The sequence below is a fragment of the Medicago truncatula genome, chromosome 1, assembly GCF_003473485.1.
Source record: "Medicago truncatula cultivar Jemalong A17 chromosome 1, MtrunA17r5.0-ANR, whole genome shotgun sequence".
Classification (NCBI taxonomy): domain Eukaryota; kingdom Viridiplantae; phylum Streptophyta; class Magnoliopsida; order Fabales; family Fabaceae; genus Medicago; species Medicago truncatula.
In genome coordinates this window covers 49,496,986-49,514,307 of record NC_053042.1, presented here as the reverse complement: position 1 = coordinate 49,514,307, position 17,322 = coordinate 49,496,986, and the positions used below count along the sequence as shown (strand labels likewise).

The following is a 17,322-nucleotide window of genomic DNA, read 5'->3' as shown; positions in this document are numbered from 1 at the left end:
TTGTAGGTAATAATTTACGTCGATTTGAGGCTGAGGCCACACTATGAACACGTCTTAAGCAAGCACACAATTTTTATTAGCTGTTGTAGTACTAGTAATTACTTATACGAGGAGGATCGTGGGATGAACTTCACTCGTTTGCGCCACTGTCTTAATGAATAATGGGGACTAACAACAAACAACATATGCCCCAAAGATAACGACATTTTTCCCTTTTTTACTATATATAGATAGAAGATGCACTTATGTACCTTCGGATCTGTTAAATTATTGTACAAAAAAGTAATTAACCTACATGTCATTTAGGATCTATTAGAAGATGATATTGATAGACTTTTGATTGCAAGAGAAGTAATTATATCTAGTGTCGAGTATGTTGTTATATAAACTAAATGAATTTTAAAAGTGGTTTTTTTCTTATAAGGATACTAGTATAACTTACTCCACATCAATAATAAAATAAAATTTTCATAACATAAATTCTTAGAAGGAAATTGCTAAATGCCGAGAGAGAAATTCTCGCAAAAGTTTACGAATTGGTTTTTGAACAATATCTCACATAAAACAAACATCCATCACCACCTTATTTTCTGGGCCAGCAGCACAAAAGTAATTTTACTCTACATACCATCTCTCAAACTACACCAACTCACCCGTGTTTTCAGGCAAGCAGGGGGCGGACCTGTTAAGGTCCTGATGTGGTAAGTGCCACACCAATCATATCCAATTTTTTTTGTTTGGTCCAAAACACAAGCATAGTAAAAACTTTAAACTAGTACAATAATACATTTGATGCACAACGTGAATGGCCCACATGTATTTGATGCACCACAAAGAGAATTCTTCACCTTTGCCTCATGTTGTTCACTTATTTATATTATAGTTTGGCTCTGTAAGCTTTCAATGTAGCCGTCTAGCCGATGTAGGACTTAGTATCTATCTATGTTTTACGTAGGACATGCATAATATGTACAGAGACAACTAAGTAATAAGATGAGTGTTCAATGTTTAAACGATCGTCTTGTAATGTATATAAAAATAGATGTTCTTAGAACAATTAGTAACGATGCAATTTTAACTCATTCTCAACAAATGAAAAATAGTATTTTTTTTTTTTTTTGTAATATTAGATGCTACAACTATTTTTAATATAATTTTTTATTAAATTTAGTTTTATTTAATTATTCGACAAAAATACAGTGCCTCACCAAAATTGTAAGTCCAGGTCCACCCCTGAAGGCAAACAACACATTTCATTGGTTAAAGGCGTTTCGGGATCGGTTCGGGAAAATATCTCTCGCTGTGTATACTATATCTCTTCTTAGAAACTTTGCCGTTTGATCGATATACTATTATCCTTTAAAGAAAATTAATTCAAAGCTTAGAATTTATTTTAACATGAATTAACATTAAAGTATCACATGTCATTTAATAATTTGATGCTAAGTATATCCAATCAAACTTGTGGATACTTTTTTCTTTTCTTTTGGAAGAAGGATACTTGTTCACCATAATTAAGTTAGAACATTAACACAAGAACTACCGGATAAAAACTGTACCACTTACTGTTCCTAGTCCAACATAATCACATGGAGATACATATATTTGTTTCTCTGCAATAATGTTCAAGTTTTAGATGGAGGGCCACCCGAAAACTGGGTAAAAACAAAGAAGCACAAGAAAACGATGGCTAGCTAGGTCAAGAAAGATCAAACGACCAGCGTCCCCCACAGACATCGGGTATCTATCATATATGAAAAGCAACCGAATAATGTTTGCCAGAATTCAATTTCTTTTTATCAAAAAGCCATAAACTAGTTTACATATATGAATTATAGTGCGTGGTATTTATCTGTGACATCTCCCCACGAAACCGCATAGATTTATCTCTTTTGCTCGATATGATCATAGTGAATAGCAAAGTTCTTCTTAAAAAATTGCAACATTTCATGGATGAATTGATTCAAACACAAACATGGAAGAAACTATGATGATAATATTGCACCGTACAATAGTAAAAAAAAATGTTGGTATTAATAATGATATAAAAAATGAAATCAATAGAGATAATTAGGCATGGCAATGGGGCGGGGTGGGGACGTGTTTTACCTTCCCCGTCCTCATACTCGATTCTCATATACTTACCCGTTACTCTACCTATACCCAACGGGGATAAGAAATTGAATCTCATCTCCGTCCCCGACGGATTCGGGTATCCCCACCTCATCCCCATCCCCGTATCGAATATTTTTTTTTAATAAAAAATAGAAGTTTTTTTGCATCCCCAAGATCAACGTTGTAATGCATTATCCAACAATATGTTCACTTTAACATTTGTTAGACAGAATGATTTAGTTGATCCTTTAAATATCAATGGTAGTTTTTATTAACATGATAATTATCAAACAAAATAACATGACATATCAACATAAAGTAATTTTTTACATTTGGGATGGGTATGGGTATGAGTTTGGGGTGGGTACCTATATACTCATTACCTGTCTCATACCCGTGTTTTGAAATCGGGGAAAACCCATACCCATACCCAAACCTAGTCAAAAGGAGAAAACCCGTCAATTTAGGTTTGGCTCGGGCGGGTAACCGCGAGTATGGGTTTTGTTGCCATGCCTAGAGATAATCACAAACATGTTCTGGTGAGTTTAACTCAGTTGGTAGAAACATTGCATATATATGTAGGGGTCGACGTTCAAGCTCCGAACATCTCACTTATTCATCTTGAGAGGTGAATTCTAACCATTAAACAACTTAATTAATTACAAACACTACAAAAAAATATTTTTAGTATATTTTAATTAATTTTTTTTATGGGAATTAAATATTATTTTTGTCCTCAATGTTCTACTGTTATAAAAGGGGTTCATAGACACATTTCATTTTTTTTTTTTAAGGAAATATGCTTATAGCATTCATAGACACATTTCATGAAAGGGGGGTTCATGGACAACAATCAAAGATCGATGCCATTTGCTTCCAATTTTGCTAAAATATCCACACTTTCGTTCCATTATTCACCAAGAATATGATGCAGCGTTCCGATCTTTGCCAATAAAATATATTCAAAGATTGACATAATAATGAAATCTATCATTAAGAATAGTTTACCAACATCACAATCTGCAAAGAATAGTTACCTATCTTGTCTCTCTTCCAATATGTTTAGCGGATGCTTTAAAGGTGTCCTTTTTAAATGTATAGCTTATGTTTTTCTTTCTCTTTTTTTAAACTAGATATTTTCATGTATAATTGGGGACATTAATTTCTCGAATCTTCTAAAACCTAACTAAACGGCAAGCTCTTCTTAAAAATTTCAACACCGTTGCATGTCTAAGAGCTAGCTTCTCTTTTACTCATTTCTTTTTTCTTTTTTCTTTTCGAATGTAATTAAAAAGAACACCTATGAAAACTCACACAAGTAAATAGCATGTTACCAAAAAAAATAAAAAATCTTAAGACAATAATTTTGGTGGTATCAGTTCAACCATATATGTGTCTTACGGACAACTAAAGGAGGCTAATCCAGCCAATCAACATTTGATGTTGTTTTGTCCGTATGTGCGTGCACAAAATCTCCTCAAATCAATTGACTGGTCCATTTTTTTGTCTCATTCGATGTTTTATATGGTGTAACAGTAAAACATTCATATATTTAAGATTCTTTTTTACTCGAGAATTTCAGAGCATAGGAAATGAAATGAAATGAACTGTGTGATTAGACCGTCATTTGTTAAACTAAATATTGGATGAATTTAGTTTTATAACAATGATCCCATTTAATTCATCTCAAATCCACCGTTACAAGTTGATTTTATTTTTTTTGTTACATATTAATTGACACATGGCTACTTCACAACTATAAATGTAGTATGTGCTTTGATAGTACACAATGAATGTTAAATTGCCCACAGTTAAATGCATTTTTTATTTTATTTTCTTCGGCTCACTCACTTTGTAATCGATGGGAACAATCAAAAGAATGCACATCTTCACCCTTTCAAGTTTTTGAGAATAAACACACCTCCTCACACATTATTTTCTCTTTCACATCCTTGGCCGTCTTGGTGCCTTTGATTGTTTTTCTTCAATCTTATTTATTATTTTTTGTCTTCATATTTGCTAGGGACCATGAAAGTGAGTTACTTTGATCTATTACAACTTACTAAAGTAGATATTTTGGTTTACTTCAATGTTGATTAAAAATTCTAATTTGGTCAAACATATAATTACTATATATATATATCATCCATTCACTTGAGTTTTATGTAAATTGCTACTAATTAGAATGCAGACAATCAATTGGTTGTAAGATAGACACTCATTTGTTTGGTTTTTTTTATTTTTTTTTATTTTTAAGAAAGACACTCATTTGTTATGAATTTGATCATTGTGCTGTTAAATAAAATATGCTGTTTATTTTACAATCAAGAATGTTATGATATTTAGCTTTATTATGGCATAAAAAATGTTAGAGGTGCAACTTTTTTTTATGAGGAGGAGTAGAGGTACACTTTTTTTTTGGGAAAGATGTTAGCAGTACATTTTTTTAGAGGATTTTAGAGAGGTTCACTTAATTACAGTATTATTTAGCTAGATAACAATATTTGTAACTTATCTACGCAAATAATATACCATTTACATCTTAAAAATGATGTTATATTAAAGGTGTACAAATTAAGAAGAAAAAGGAGAAAGCACTCGAATATTTTTTTCACTAGGAGAAAGCAATCGAATTATACCCGACGTCTAGTATTGATGAATGTACAAAATGATAACAAAGGTGTAAGCACTCGAATATTTTCTCAAAGAAGTAAAGTCCAACGTCTCTTGGTTATCCTAGTGATTTCCTCCTATTAAGGCATGAGATTAGACAACAACGAGAACAGTTGAGATTTTTAATAATGTGTGATTTTGATTATGAGAAATGATATTTGTACAATTATTTTTTGATAATTTTTGTGACAATTTTCTTTTTCGTATTCATGCATTGTTTTTACTTTCTCTTTATATTATTTTAATTTTTGTATCAATATTTCATTTTTTTTTTTGTAAATTTATGATTTTCCTATAAATTATCATTCAATGGTTGTTTAAATAACACAAGAAAATGCTAAATTCTTCTACTATGTAAACTATCTTCTCTCCTGCATCTCATGTTTTTGGCTGTGTCGAAAAACTGCCGATCACTTTACCACTTAAGGTGCAAGGCCATGCACTTCTCTTTAGTTCATATTGTACCCTCAATTTAGAGAAGATTATATTGGCCAATAATAATTAATATAAAATGGAAATATTAATGGAATTCTTTCAAGGAAGCTAGATCGAGACCATTAGACTTAAAACCCACAACTGTTGGAAGAACAAAAAATCCAATATGTTGACGAATTCTTAAGAAGAACGTCATGATTAGAACGACCTAGGTTACCAATAGAGTATTCATCCACATTGAGTTTGATCACATTCTCATGTGGATGTATCGAAGAACTAGTCGAGAAACCTTATTGAGATTAACGTCACAAAAGACCTTAGATGTATGTTTGACTAATGATTTAATTTGATTAAGAATTTTCAAAGGAAATTTGTTAACTGATTTTTTTTTTTATCATTTCAAGTCTTCCATATAAACTATTACGAGACTTTGAAGTAATTATTGCAAAACCTAACTTAGCTGCTTAACAACAAATCCAATCCAACAAATTATCTTGAGAGGTGAATTTTTTATGAGTTGTAACTTTTTTTCCACAAAATCCTTAACAACTAGTTTAGCATCGTCTGATTTCAGATCAACTGGGAATTCCAACATAACTAAAATAATATCATGAAAATGGTGTTGATAAAGTTAATTGACGGTATATTTAACCACAAATTTCATGAAAAAGAGTTGACCGATTGAGAAATTTTCCAAAAAACACTAGTGACAAGTTTTATATTAATAGGTGGCCAAAATATGATTGGTTTTCCTTGGTTGAACGTTAGTCTAAATTCACAGTCACAAGTTTTATATTATATTTCCTTCCACTTTTCACTTCAATATCTTTAGAATCCATCATCACCTTAATCATTCATTCCATGTATTCCCCCATCATAAAACCAACCTTCCCCATTTTCACAACCAATCCATTTTTTATCTCAAAAACATCTCTCAGACCCTTAAAGGTTTCAGTCAAACCTCCACCACCTGACTTCAACTACAAGCTAGAGATTTCTGATGAATCTAGAGCTGTTATAGAAGAATGTTACCCTGAGTTGCTTGATTTGGCTGACAATGGTAGCTTGGTTTTGGTTCAGAAGAAGAGGTTTGGTCCTGTTCCTTCTTGGAGGACTGAATTTGTTGAACCTGAATATATTTGGTTGATTGGAACTACACATGTTTCTAAAGAGTCAGCTATGGATGTTGAGCGTGTAGTAAAAGCTGTGAAGCCAGATAATGTGGTTGTTGAGCTATGCAGAAGCAGGCAAGTACTAGTATTTTCTTTTCAGAACATGAATTTTAATCTAAATTATTATACCAGTTAAAATAATCCTATAACTGTAAAATGTTAATGTACATGTCTAAAGTTGATATCAAATGCATTCTTGAAATATTTACCTAGTTTCAAATCCATCTCCTCAAAATTTACCAATTTAATGTCATTATAGCCCTGCGAATGTTGCATATAGGTAGCTGTTCTGGTGAGCTTAGGAGCACCAAAGTGGTTTTAAGAGGAGATTAAATGTTCAAATTCTGAAACTAACGCAACTACTTACTTTCTAATATTTTCCTGAAAAAAATAATCGTTACTGCAAATAACGAAGGAAGAACGAATCTAGTCAACATTATAAAATTTTAGAGATTATTTTGAAATACTGTTAATGTAGTTGATTAAGTTAAATTCAGAAACCAAACCATTTAGTGTATGATTCAACTGTTTGTTAAAGTTGAGATTTTCTTAATTCTGGCCAGTGGCTAATATATATCGACAAATTTAAAAATCATATAGCCTGTACTATTTATTGTAATTAGTATGAATGTGTAAAATTCCCCTTTGCCTATACGTATATAGCTCTTAATTTAATTTTCCAATTGAAATCATAGGATATTGCAGATTTCAGTTGTTTTTATTTGTCAATATGCATTATAACTTCATTTGTTGCAGATTTCAATTATTTCCCTTTGTCAATATGCATCATAACTTCAATTGTTGCAGATTTCATTTCCAGAGCTGGGATCATGTATGCTGATGATGATCAGCTTGACAAACAGTTAAGGTCTACTATGTTTTCCTTGAGTGGGACTGGATTTTTTGGAGCTATTGGTCGTAGCATAAACCTTGGTAAGCTCAATTTTGTTGTACATATCTATCTTTTTTTCTTAGGGGAATCCTTGTACCTTAAAGACACATTAAACTCCACTTAATCTAAATCAAGATAAGGGTGAAACAGATTTATTTTGTACCATGAGTTGGTTTTGAGATGTCTATTTAATATCTGTAGGAGAAACATGTTTATTGTCTTATGATCTAAATATCAGGTGGTCAAACTGCTTTAGCATTGAGATTACTCCTGGCTGCTTTTTCATCAAAGATATCTTCAAATATTGACCGCCCTTTTGGAGATGAGGTAATTTCAAACTCTTCTCTATATTTGTATAGCTTTTGGTAATAGAACTCGTTTTGATAGAAAAAATGTCTATTATGCAGTTCCGTGCTGCTCGAAAAGTGTCAGAGGAAGTTGGTGCACAATTAGTTTTGGGAGATAGGCCAATTGAAATAACAGTATGTACATATTGCATAGTTTCTTTAAAGGAAATAATTAATTAGTTCAAAAGCTGTTTCAGATTTTTATTTATGGAATTTGAAACAATGAGAATTGGGAAACAGCTGAAGTATTATGTATGTTCTTTGGAAACAGCTGAAGTATTCTGTGTGATCTTAGGATGATGGAGTCTATATAATCTGTTTTGTAGCTTCAGAGAGCATGGAAGGCTTTGAATTGGACTCAGAAGTTGAGTTTATTGACGATAGTTGTCCGTGGAATAACATCTTCATCAGACATTTCTACAGATAAGCTTGAGGTCATTTCTCTTGCCTAGAATGTCAATCTCAATTTTTACTATTTTTTATGTTACATGTCCTGCTTTTATATGCTTGATCCCCTTTTAAAATGATATTTAGTTCTGTTCCAGGTAGAGCTTCTAGGATCTATACTGGCAGTGTCCCGTGTTCAAGATCAGTGTTTTGTGTTTAGGTTAAATGGGTGACTTAGGTTTTCTTTGTTTTGATCTTCCTTTTTATGCTATTCCTTCTCCCCATTTAGCTATGATTTCCACTGTCTTGGCAGCCTACTAAGCTACGGTTTTGGTTGAGGGATCCTTGGAACCTGCGCCATTTTGGATTCTACTCGGCCCATGTCATACAAACCCTTGCCGAGTACCTTATTAATTGGGCCGAGTAAACAGTCACAGACCAAGGGTGTTGAAATAAGTTGCGATTTAATTCCAGCCATTCAGTTATAGTGAAATGTTTTATGACGGTTCAGGTTTATGTGTGTGTGTGTAAGATGCATAATAAAGGTACTCAATGTGTATTTGTATATTATATATAAAACTCTCAACCAGGGAGATGCATAAATATATATGATTCTCATATAATCTATGCAACAGTTTGGTTTAGTAGTAGTATAAGTTATTTGAAAAACTGAAGAACCAAATCTTGGTGTTAGTTGCAGAAAGCAAGTTCAAATGATGGTACACTTCAGCTTTATGAGCAGCTCAGTTTTTCATATCCATCCCTATTGCCACCTCTTATACATGAACGAGATACTGTAAGTTTTTCTTCCTCTCACTCTAAAATTGCATCGCAGTATCCTTTTGCATGTTACAAGTCCTACAAGGCTACAACTTCAAGTAAAACAATAGTATTTTTTTCTTCCTGTTCTGCAGTATCTTGCATGGTCTCTGAAGCGGAGCAAGGCTGTGAATAACTGTAAAAGGGTGGTAGGTGTGATTGGAAAAGGCCACATGAATGGTGTAATATATGCACTGTTAGCTGATACAGGGAATTTGAGATTTCGAGACCTTACTGGAAAAAATTCAAATGATGGGGGTTCTAATGGATGGATTGATGACCTAGTCAAGAGTTTAGTGAGGGACACGGTGATTGGAATTGTCTTATGGGCCTTATATGAATACATAAATGGTGGAACATTTTCTTTTTGACTAGAAAAATGGTGGAACACAAGGGGCCTTATATTTTTCAGTTTTAAATAGAAATCACAGATATAAACTGAGTTCTTAGTTGTACAATAAACATCATATCTCACAAAAAGCCGATTAGTGATTTTTAGGAAGAAAAGGGATGTTTATAAGATTTTTTTTTTTTTTGAAAGATTATAAGATTTATTCTTGTAAGCTATGGGAAGGTTATGTGTAAGTAATACTTATTATCTTTGATCCACATATACATATGTAGAAGTTTCTGTATCATCACTATTAACGTCTAGCCATTTGGAGTTGGCTTGGGATCTTGGAGTTTGCTCCTCTAGAGGTCTCAGGTTCGATTCCCTCTGGTGCCAATTTCGGTGGGCTAAGTCCATACATCGCTTGCTCTTGCTTTAAACAGGGCCCCCGCAAGTGGGTGGTAGGATTGGTCCCCTCGGATTAGTTGATTATTGGATCGGATACCGAATTTTTAAAAAAAAAAAAAAGTATTAACGTCTAGCCAGTGAAACTGATATTGGTACCTTTCTTTGGTAAACTCCGGCCATTGATTAATCTCTCGAAAAACCGAGATTTATATAAAAATTTACGTTTCTCAATCAAGAATCCTATCTATCCGATGTGAGACTAAATCCCCTCGAGTGTTGGCCGCTAACACACCCTCTCACGCTTCAGCCCGGCCCAATGGGCCTGAAACGTGGACGATGCAAGCCCAACGATGGACCCGATAGGCTCTGATACCATGTAACGAATATTGAGGCCTAACTCATCCTTATAAAACCGACTTGTACGGTGAGGAGTGCCTCCTCTTTATAAACTCTTCTCAAGAATCCTATCTATCCGATGTGGGACTAAATCCCCATGAGTGTTGGCCGCTAACATACTGTCATGTGATATTGGGAGATTCATGCACCCCTATCCGATGTGGAACTAAATCCCCTTGAGTGTTGGCCGCTAACATACTGTCATGTGATATTGGGAGATTCATGCACCCCTCTTGGTGTAAAAGAGAATACTCCATTGTCTAATTTCTCATATGTATATGAAAGAGAACTTGTAATTAAAATTCAACATATATTGTGAAAAATTTACAGAGATGAATATTCTAATTGATGAAATGGGAGCCAACTCTCAGATGCAAACATATGTATGAGAAAAAGGACCATGATGAAGAGGTTTAGTAAAAGTTTGTGGATTGATATCCGGAAGTGATAGGAAAAAGTGTAGCATACAAGATTGAATCTTGTCTCTAACAATGTGGCAGTCCAATTCAATGTATTTGGTTCTTTCATGAAAAATTGTGTTAGCTGCAGAATGTAATGTAATAATACTTTGTAAGTAGAGTAGTAGTACTTATCTTTTTTTTTTTTGTTGATGAGATCCTCTTAGTTACTCAACCTATCGAAACATATCTTCTGATAGATCGCTCGTAGAACTTATTGCAAGATATGTTTTGATTAGTGTTTTGAGGGATTTTTGCAATAATGCATATAGCATGTAAATAACTATCTAAATTTTAATCTTTTTGTATCCCAACCCAATAAAAGTTCGTACAGAACTAGCCCTATCGAATATTTGTCCAACTATGTTACATTATAGGATTCGTTGATGACTTCAGTTGATAATAATAAAGTGCAAAATAATTCAATAGTTTGACAAAGTTTGAAGATAATTAAACCCTTATGTATGTGATTATGGGTTCGAGATCATTGATTGGTGCATATGGAAAGGACCGTTGTTGGAAGTCATTAGCCTCTTAAGAATAGCTTTTTACCTCAAATGATTAGTCTCTGGCTTCCTAATGGGGGGATACCTAGGGCGACAAACAAAAAGTGTAAAATAAAATAAACTAAATATGTAATTGGCCATTCACAATTTACTTACGGTTAAATTTAATTATTGATAAAAATAACCCTTAAATTACTCTCTAATATTTGACTTATTGGTTGCTATCATGTCTTATTCAAATGATGATGCAGCAGTGACATGTCACCTTATGATGTTGCCAATCTTCATCTTCGTACTAACATTTTAAAGTTGTCATTGATAAAGCAACTATTGATTTCCAATATTTATCATGTATACACATTTTTGTCCAAAGCTGAACTAATTTGAGTCTTTTAGGATGAATAAGAAATACAATGAGAGACAATAATACATGGGAGATTTATCGATGGAAAAGAGAGACAAATATCAATCGTTTTATTGACGATAATTTATTGAGATTTGAAAGAGTAGAAATAATTAATCAGAGACATATTTTGCTCAAGTTAGTGAGAAATTATTTTGGTTCGTTTTACTATATATTTTCAAAATTCAAAATAAAAACATAGAAGAGATTAATTTGACATTTTATTAGGAGAAAAATTTAAGATGATGGGACGTAGTCTTAGTCTAAAATATAGAAGACTTTAAGATTCAAATAATATTTATAAAGATATACATTTATCTCCCTAAAATGACATTAGTGCAGTTCTAATCCAAAACCTACCAAATTCAAGGCCATATATTTGACCCAATTTTTTTTTTTATATATTTTTATTTATTTATGTTTTGTCAGTTTTAGATTGAATTAGAAAAATCCATGTTAATATAGTTCAGCTGGTATAAACAATACAATAAGTAGGAGCTAAAACTCTCCCACTAATTCATCTTAAGACGAATTTCTATCCGCTAGACCAATTAGAAAGAAAATTAAATTGGAAAAAAAGTTACAAGGGACCAAATTTAGTCTTTAGTTAAAAAATAAAAATAAAAAAAAGGGACTGGCAGGTAAAACTTATGAGTAGAAGGGCACCTAAGCAAAAGCAGAAAAAGACAATCCATACAAATATATGGTACGATTCATTACAATCTTTGTTGGTCAAAACCAGAAAAATATCTGTGAATTTCTCTCCTCTCCTCTTCTCCGCCTAGGGTTCCTACCGAACTCTCTTCCAAGGTTCGCACAATCCATCTCTCTTCCCAATTCAATCACAAATCTCATTTTTCATTCGCACTTTTTCATTCAACATTGATTTTTTATTTTTACACCAAAAACCTAGATCTGAGATTTATAAATTTTGTTCTCTCTGTTGATTTTTATATCTGTCAGTGTTAAATTTTTCATTTAGAACGTGTAATTGGATTTCTTATTTTTCATATAAATGATGTATGATAATTATTAGTTTTTTTTTTTCTTTTTCTTTTATCTGATAAACATGAATTTTAGCTTCGAGGGGTTTGTTTGTCTGTGTTTTTTTAGTAGAAGACTCATAAAAATGATTTTTTTTTTCTCAGTTTGAATGTTTGATAATTAGGGTCCGTTTGGATTGACTTATTTGAGCTTATTTAGTGGTGTACGTTTTGTCTGACTGTTCTGTTTGGGAGAACTTATGGAAACGCTTTTGGCTTATACAACAACAATTTAATTTTTTTAGTAGAAGACTCATAACAATGATGTATGATAATTGTATTAGTTTAATTTTTTTTCTTTTACTTTATATACATGTATTGAAGCTTCAAGGGGTTTGTTTGTGTTTTTTAATTGAAGACTCAAAAAAATGATTTTTCTTAGTTTGATGGTTAGGGTCTTTTTGAATTGATTTTGTTGAGCTTATCTAGTCTTATAAGTTTTAGGAGACTGTTTCGGAGAACTTATGAAAATGCTTTTGGCTTATACAAAAACAATTTAACTTTGTAACAAAAAAGAATTAACTTTATTCTATCTTGTGCTATAGGAATAGTTTATAAGCTCTGTTAAGTGCTTGTGCTATAAGCTGCAAATAAGTTGGTTATCCAAACAGGGATTTATGTAGTTATGCTCATCCATGTATGTATGCCTAGCTTGGTGTTTATTTTTGAATGTTTGTTAACTTGTGTTCAGTGAAAATGAAAGCTATTTTCTGCGGAAATTTTGAATATGATTGCCGGGAGTCTGAGCTGGAGCGGCTTTTTAGAAGATATGGGAAGGTTGATAGGGTGGATATGAAGGCTGGTAAGGTTTTGTTTTGGTTTTTTTTGCTATTTGATAATTATCTATTTGTTTGTACATTTTAAAATGGATGCTTAAAAGGTTGAGTTTTAATAACTTACAATGTGTTATCCTTGAATTGACTAGATTATATAATTTCATAACAGAAAAGTTTATAGCTGTACATGAGTTTTACACCAGATTGCTGACTCGGAAGTAGACTGAATCAATTTAAGAAACAGAGTTTTTTATACTTGGGGAATGTGGACTGAATCAATTTCCATATTATTGAATTCAGTAGTTATTAGAAACTATATTACTTTCATTCTCTAGGGACTTTCAGGATGGTTTACAGTGGGACAGGGTCTCATGAGAATTGTCCTTGTAACATGCCACTACTGTTTAAAATAATAAATTTAATTTGATTTGAAATTTAAGTGTTTCAACATGAGAACTGAAAACACTTGACAAAGAAAGTACCTCTATCTCTAGAGTCCGGATTTGGTCCATTTATCTACCTCCATTTATTCTGTCCATGTATAAGATAAATAGACACAAGTTATAAATTAGTGGGACTTAATTTAATAAGTGGACCCCACTAATTTATCATTTGCATCTATCTCTATCATAAATGGGCGATAAATGGTGGGTAGATAAATGGAGCAAACCCGAACTCCTATCTCTATGGTTTTTCACATCTGCGAGTAGACCTTTAAGACATCCAGCAGTCACGGTGCAGCATTGGAGTCTCTATCCGACATTTGGAGCCAGCCTCCCGCGGGTCAGCAACTGCAATGTATCATAGAAGATTGGTGATTCAGTGACCAGAGTTGGACCTTGGTGTATAGCACCTTGTTGAGCATTTGTGGGGGGTTCAAGATATTTTAAGTAAAAATCATGTTTTTATGAAGCATCAACCCCCATACTCAACATTTTCTTTGGCGCAGGATTATCTTTGCATATCCATTTACTCCCAAGCTAATGGATGGGCTTTTCAGAAATCCGATTCCTGCCTGTGATGCACATCTTTGAATCATTCAATTTGATCCGCAATGGCAAACCTCTACGTATTCCTCAGTCACATATGCCTTTCAATTTTCGTGCCTTTTGCCACTCTCCACTTTTGGACATGATAAATAAACCTCACAGCAGAGGCAGCTGAATGAATGGAGAAGGCACTCACTTTCCACTGACCCACCATGAGACCTACACTTTTGGATTCTTGTTCTTGACACCACTTTGTTTATTATCCAAGGTCTGTTACTAATTCTGTTGGTCAAATTAGTTTATAGAAATGAAGAGGTTTACCAAAATTTTATTTAATTTCCAAGTTGTTAGTATTGTGTTTGTGCATAGCAGAAGGGTCAGTTGCCACATTACAAGTGAAGTAATTCTTGATTGGACTGTTTGACTGAATTTTCTTTTCTCAGTTTTATGATAAATGTTAATATAAAGTTGAGATTATTTTTTGGTGCTGTGCAGGATTTGCTTTTATCTATATGGAAGATGAGAGAGATGCTGAGGCTGCAATCCGTGCTCTTGATCGGATAGAATTTGGTCGAAAGGGGCGCAGGCTTCGTGTTGAATGGACGAAGGTAAGGCATTATTTTTTCTACTAGAATGCTGAAGCTATAATATTGTTGTTGTTGTTGTTGCTGATTATGTTTTATCTTCATTGGGTGTATTGTGCTGCAGCAAGAACGTGGTGTCAGAAGGCCTGCTGAGCGTCCAAAAAGATCTTCAGCTAATGCGAGACCATCGAAGACCTTATTTGTAATTAATTTTGATACATACCAGACCAGAACAAGGGACTTGGAGAGGCACTTTGAGCCATATGGTAAGATAGTCAGTGTGAGGATCAGAAAGAATTTCGCGTTTGTTCAGTATGAATCAGAAGATGATGCTTGCAAAGCACTGGAAGCTACAAATAACAGGTAATTGTTTATTGGTCAATATTTTTCCTCCCTTTGAAACTGTCTGTCATTATTACTTGATTATTATCAACTTCAGGTGGATTTGGGGTTTGGCCAATATTTATGCATTTGTCCTCTTGTCGGTTTGCATGGCCGAAAATTGTATTATCATTATGGATGCCAAAGTTTTTAAGTTCTAGGCAGTTTTATCTTCTTGTTAAGGTTTTGTAATTGTCTTACGACCTGAATGATAACCAGACTTCTCAAATCCTAATTTGCAGCAAATTGATGGATCGGGTTATTTCAGTTGAATTCGCTGCTAGAGATGATGATAGGCGAAATGGACATAGTCCAGATAGAGGCCGTGATCGTCAACGTGACAGAAGCCGTGATGGAAGGCGATCACCCAGTCCCTATCGTCGAGAAAGGGGTAGTCCTGATTATGGTCGTGGGCCTAGTCCATATAAGAGGGAGAGGAGCAGCCCTGACTATGGGCGTGGCAACAGCCGTAGTAGAAGCCCCCATCGAAGGGAGCGAGGTAGTCCTGCTTATGGGCGTAGAAACCCTAGTCCTTACAGAAGGGAGAGGGATGGTGCTGAGGCTGTTCGCGACACCAGCCGCAGTCCTTATCATAAAGAGCGGCGGAGAACTGACCGATCTCGGTCCCATAGTCTTGAAGAAGGAGAGAGGATAGAACCTCAAAAAGGTCATGGATCTGACCCTAGTCCTTATGGTACTGTGAAGGATAGCCCTGAAAATGGCCATGACCGGAGGCGTAGTCCTGATGCAAAAAGAAACCCCAGCCCATTCAATGGTTCTAGAGGGAGCCCTAGTCCTGATGCAAAAGGGAACCCCAGCCCATACAATGATTATGGAGGTAGCCCAAATACTATGCCGGAACCCAGGGACAGTCCCAACTATGGTGGTCCTGAAAGTCCCATGAATGAACAATATCGCAGGTTTGCAGACATTTTTTTATTTATCGGTTGGAGTTTTTGTTTATTCTCCTGCATTCTTTACATTTGTTTGATATAGTCACTATTTTAATTGTGCATATTTGTGATGTTGCAGTCAGAGCCAGTCACCCCCTGCAGAAGAATGATTTCAGTCGTTGATGAAAAAGCCTGAAGGGCCAACAGATTGTATAACATGGTCGTTACAGGACTAAATTTAGTTTCAGCAAAATGCTTTAGTGTAGAGTCGATAAAGCTTCGAAACTTATGGTGGTTTGACAGTTTTTGTGTCCATTCATTTAGATAGCTTCATACTCTCAGTTTAATGTTGTAGAATTTTTTCTTAATAGTGGTACTATATCTTCCATGAATATTATCGAACTTGTGTTGTTGTCATATACCTATTGGAATTGAGTCTAGCACAAGGGGCTAGACTTTTCCGATGTGGTGGACCAAGGTTTGAATCTCGCCTGGAAGTGCCTACATTTATTGTTTAACACTTCTAAAATATGATTATCCCCCAACACATGGAAGCAAAAAAAAAAAAAAGAAGTGTAGGCTTTGTAGCACTGAAAAAAGTCCCAAGATACGTGAAGTAAACTTTACTAGATTTGGCCTATTATGCAATTGGTTTTGTATGATAGACAGGTCTGAATCAGCCAGATCTAGAGAAAGCTGGGTTAGCTGAATCAGTCCAGGAATGGAGATAAATCCTCAGAAGTCACCAAAACGGGCAATCACTGTCTAGAATTGCTAGATGAAGATTGCACGGTTTGACTTCTAAAGCTTTGTTTCAAATATGATTTGAACAAAGGTAAAACCATTGTTCTGCCAACAAATAAAATTATGTATATCCTGAACTCCTCAAGGTCTCATTAATTCGTACCATTATCAATTCTATTTATGCAGTTTGTGTTATTCTATACAAACGTTACTAATATATGCAGAATAATTTCAAAGAAACAAATATGCATGTTGTAGACTACCTACTACACCTAAGAAAACATCTGAAGTTGAATTTGGATATTACGCATGAATCCAATAAGAAAAAAAAAAATATAGGTTCCTATATATGAAGAAAGATTGACATTAGAGAACTTTTTTTTGTTACAAAATCCTCCTAATGATAAGAACTACTCCTACTAGGGAACACTAATCCCTGTTTAATGATTTTAGCCTCATCGTCCTAATAAGAGTGTTATATGATCGGCACTTTAACCATGTAGAAGAAGATCGACCCAGTTTCAAAAAATTATTTTCCAAGCTTTTTTTGTTTTCCCAACTTAAGTCTAG

At 34.0% G+C, this 17,322-nt stretch overlaps 2 protein-coding genes across 5 annotated transcripts; both read left to right on the top strand.

Moving 5' to 3' along the window:
* The first annotated feature begins 6,011 nt into the window (after positions 1 to 6,011).
* On the top strand, positions 6,012 to 9,478 carry LOC11415093 (traB domain-containing protein). Of its 3 annotated transcripts, none has more exons than XM_024769610.2 (7): positions 6,012 to 6,470; positions 7,216 to 7,328; positions 7,526 to 7,614; positions 7,695 to 7,769; positions 7,961 to 8,068; positions 8,716 to 8,817; positions 8,936 to 9,478. In XM_024769610.2, exons 1-7 carry the CDS (start codon positions 6,085 to 6,087, stop codon positions 9,209 to 9,211), a joined length of 1,149 nt encoding a protein of 382 aa, XP_024625378.1. In that variant the 5' UTR covers positions 6,012 to 6,084; the 3' UTR covers positions 9,212 to 9,478. The 3 variants fall into 3 exon arrangements, with proteins under 3 accessions (XP_024625378.1, XP_003592316.1, XP_024625384.1); XM_003592268.4 differs by having other exon boundaries at positions 6,014 to 6,470; positions 8,722 to 8,817; XM_024769616.1 differs by having other exon boundaries at positions 6,099 to 6,470; positions 7,203 to 7,328.
* A 2,528-nt stretch (positions 9,479 to 12,006) lies between these two features.
* Positions 12,007 to 16,425, top strand: LOC11422261 (serine/arginine-rich splicing factor RS40). Of its 2 annotated transcripts, none has more exons than XM_003592267.4 (6): positions 12,007 to 12,152; positions 13,077 to 13,187; positions 14,646 to 14,758; positions 14,859 to 15,097; positions 15,358 to 16,035; positions 16,148 to 16,425. In XM_003592267.4, exons 2-6 carry the CDS (start codon positions 13,082 to 13,084, stop codon positions 16,176 to 16,178), a joined length of 1,167 nt encoding a protein of 388 aa, XP_003592315.2. In that variant the 5' UTR covers positions 12,007 to 12,152; positions 13,077 to 13,081; the 3' UTR covers positions 16,179 to 16,425. The 2 variants fall into 2 exon arrangements, with proteins under 2 accessions (XP_003592315.2, XP_024625375.1); XM_024769607.1 differs by lacking the exon at positions 12,007 to 12,152 and adding an exon at positions 14,111 to 14,418 and having other exon boundaries at positions 13,071 to 13,187.
* The last annotated feature ends 897 nt before the right edge of the window (positions 16,426 to 17,322 follow it).

What these genes read in the sequence shown, in the direction of transcription:
- LOC11415093 (XM_024769610.2), top strand. Translation starts at nt 6,085, where the DNA reads ATGTATTCCCCCATCATAAAACCAACCTTCCCCATTTTCACAACCAAT. An exon ending in GTTGAGCTATGCAGAAGCAG is followed by an intron (nt 6,471 to 7,215) that starts GCAAGTACTAGT and finishes TTTCATTTCCAG; the next exon opens with AGCTGGGATCATGTATGCTG. An exon ending in ATAGGCCAATTGAAATAACA is followed by an intron (nt 7,770 to 7,960) that starts GTATGTACATAT and finishes TCTGTTTTGTAG; the next exon opens with CTTCAGAGAGCATGGAAGGC.
- LOC11422261 (XM_003592267.4), top strand. Translation starts at nt 13,082, where the DNA reads ATGAAAGCTATTTTCTGCGGAAATTTTGAATATGATTGCCGGGAGTCT. An exon ending in TTCGTGTTGAATGGACGAAG is followed by an intron (nt 14,759 to 14,858) that starts GTAAGGCATTAT and finishes ATTGTGCTGCAG; the next exon opens with CAAGAACGTGGTGTCAGAAG. An exon ending in ATGAATGAACAATATCGCAG is followed by an intron (nt 16,036 to 16,147) that starts GTTTGCAGACAT and finishes GTGATGTTGCAG; the next exon opens with TCAGAGCCAGTCACCCCCTG.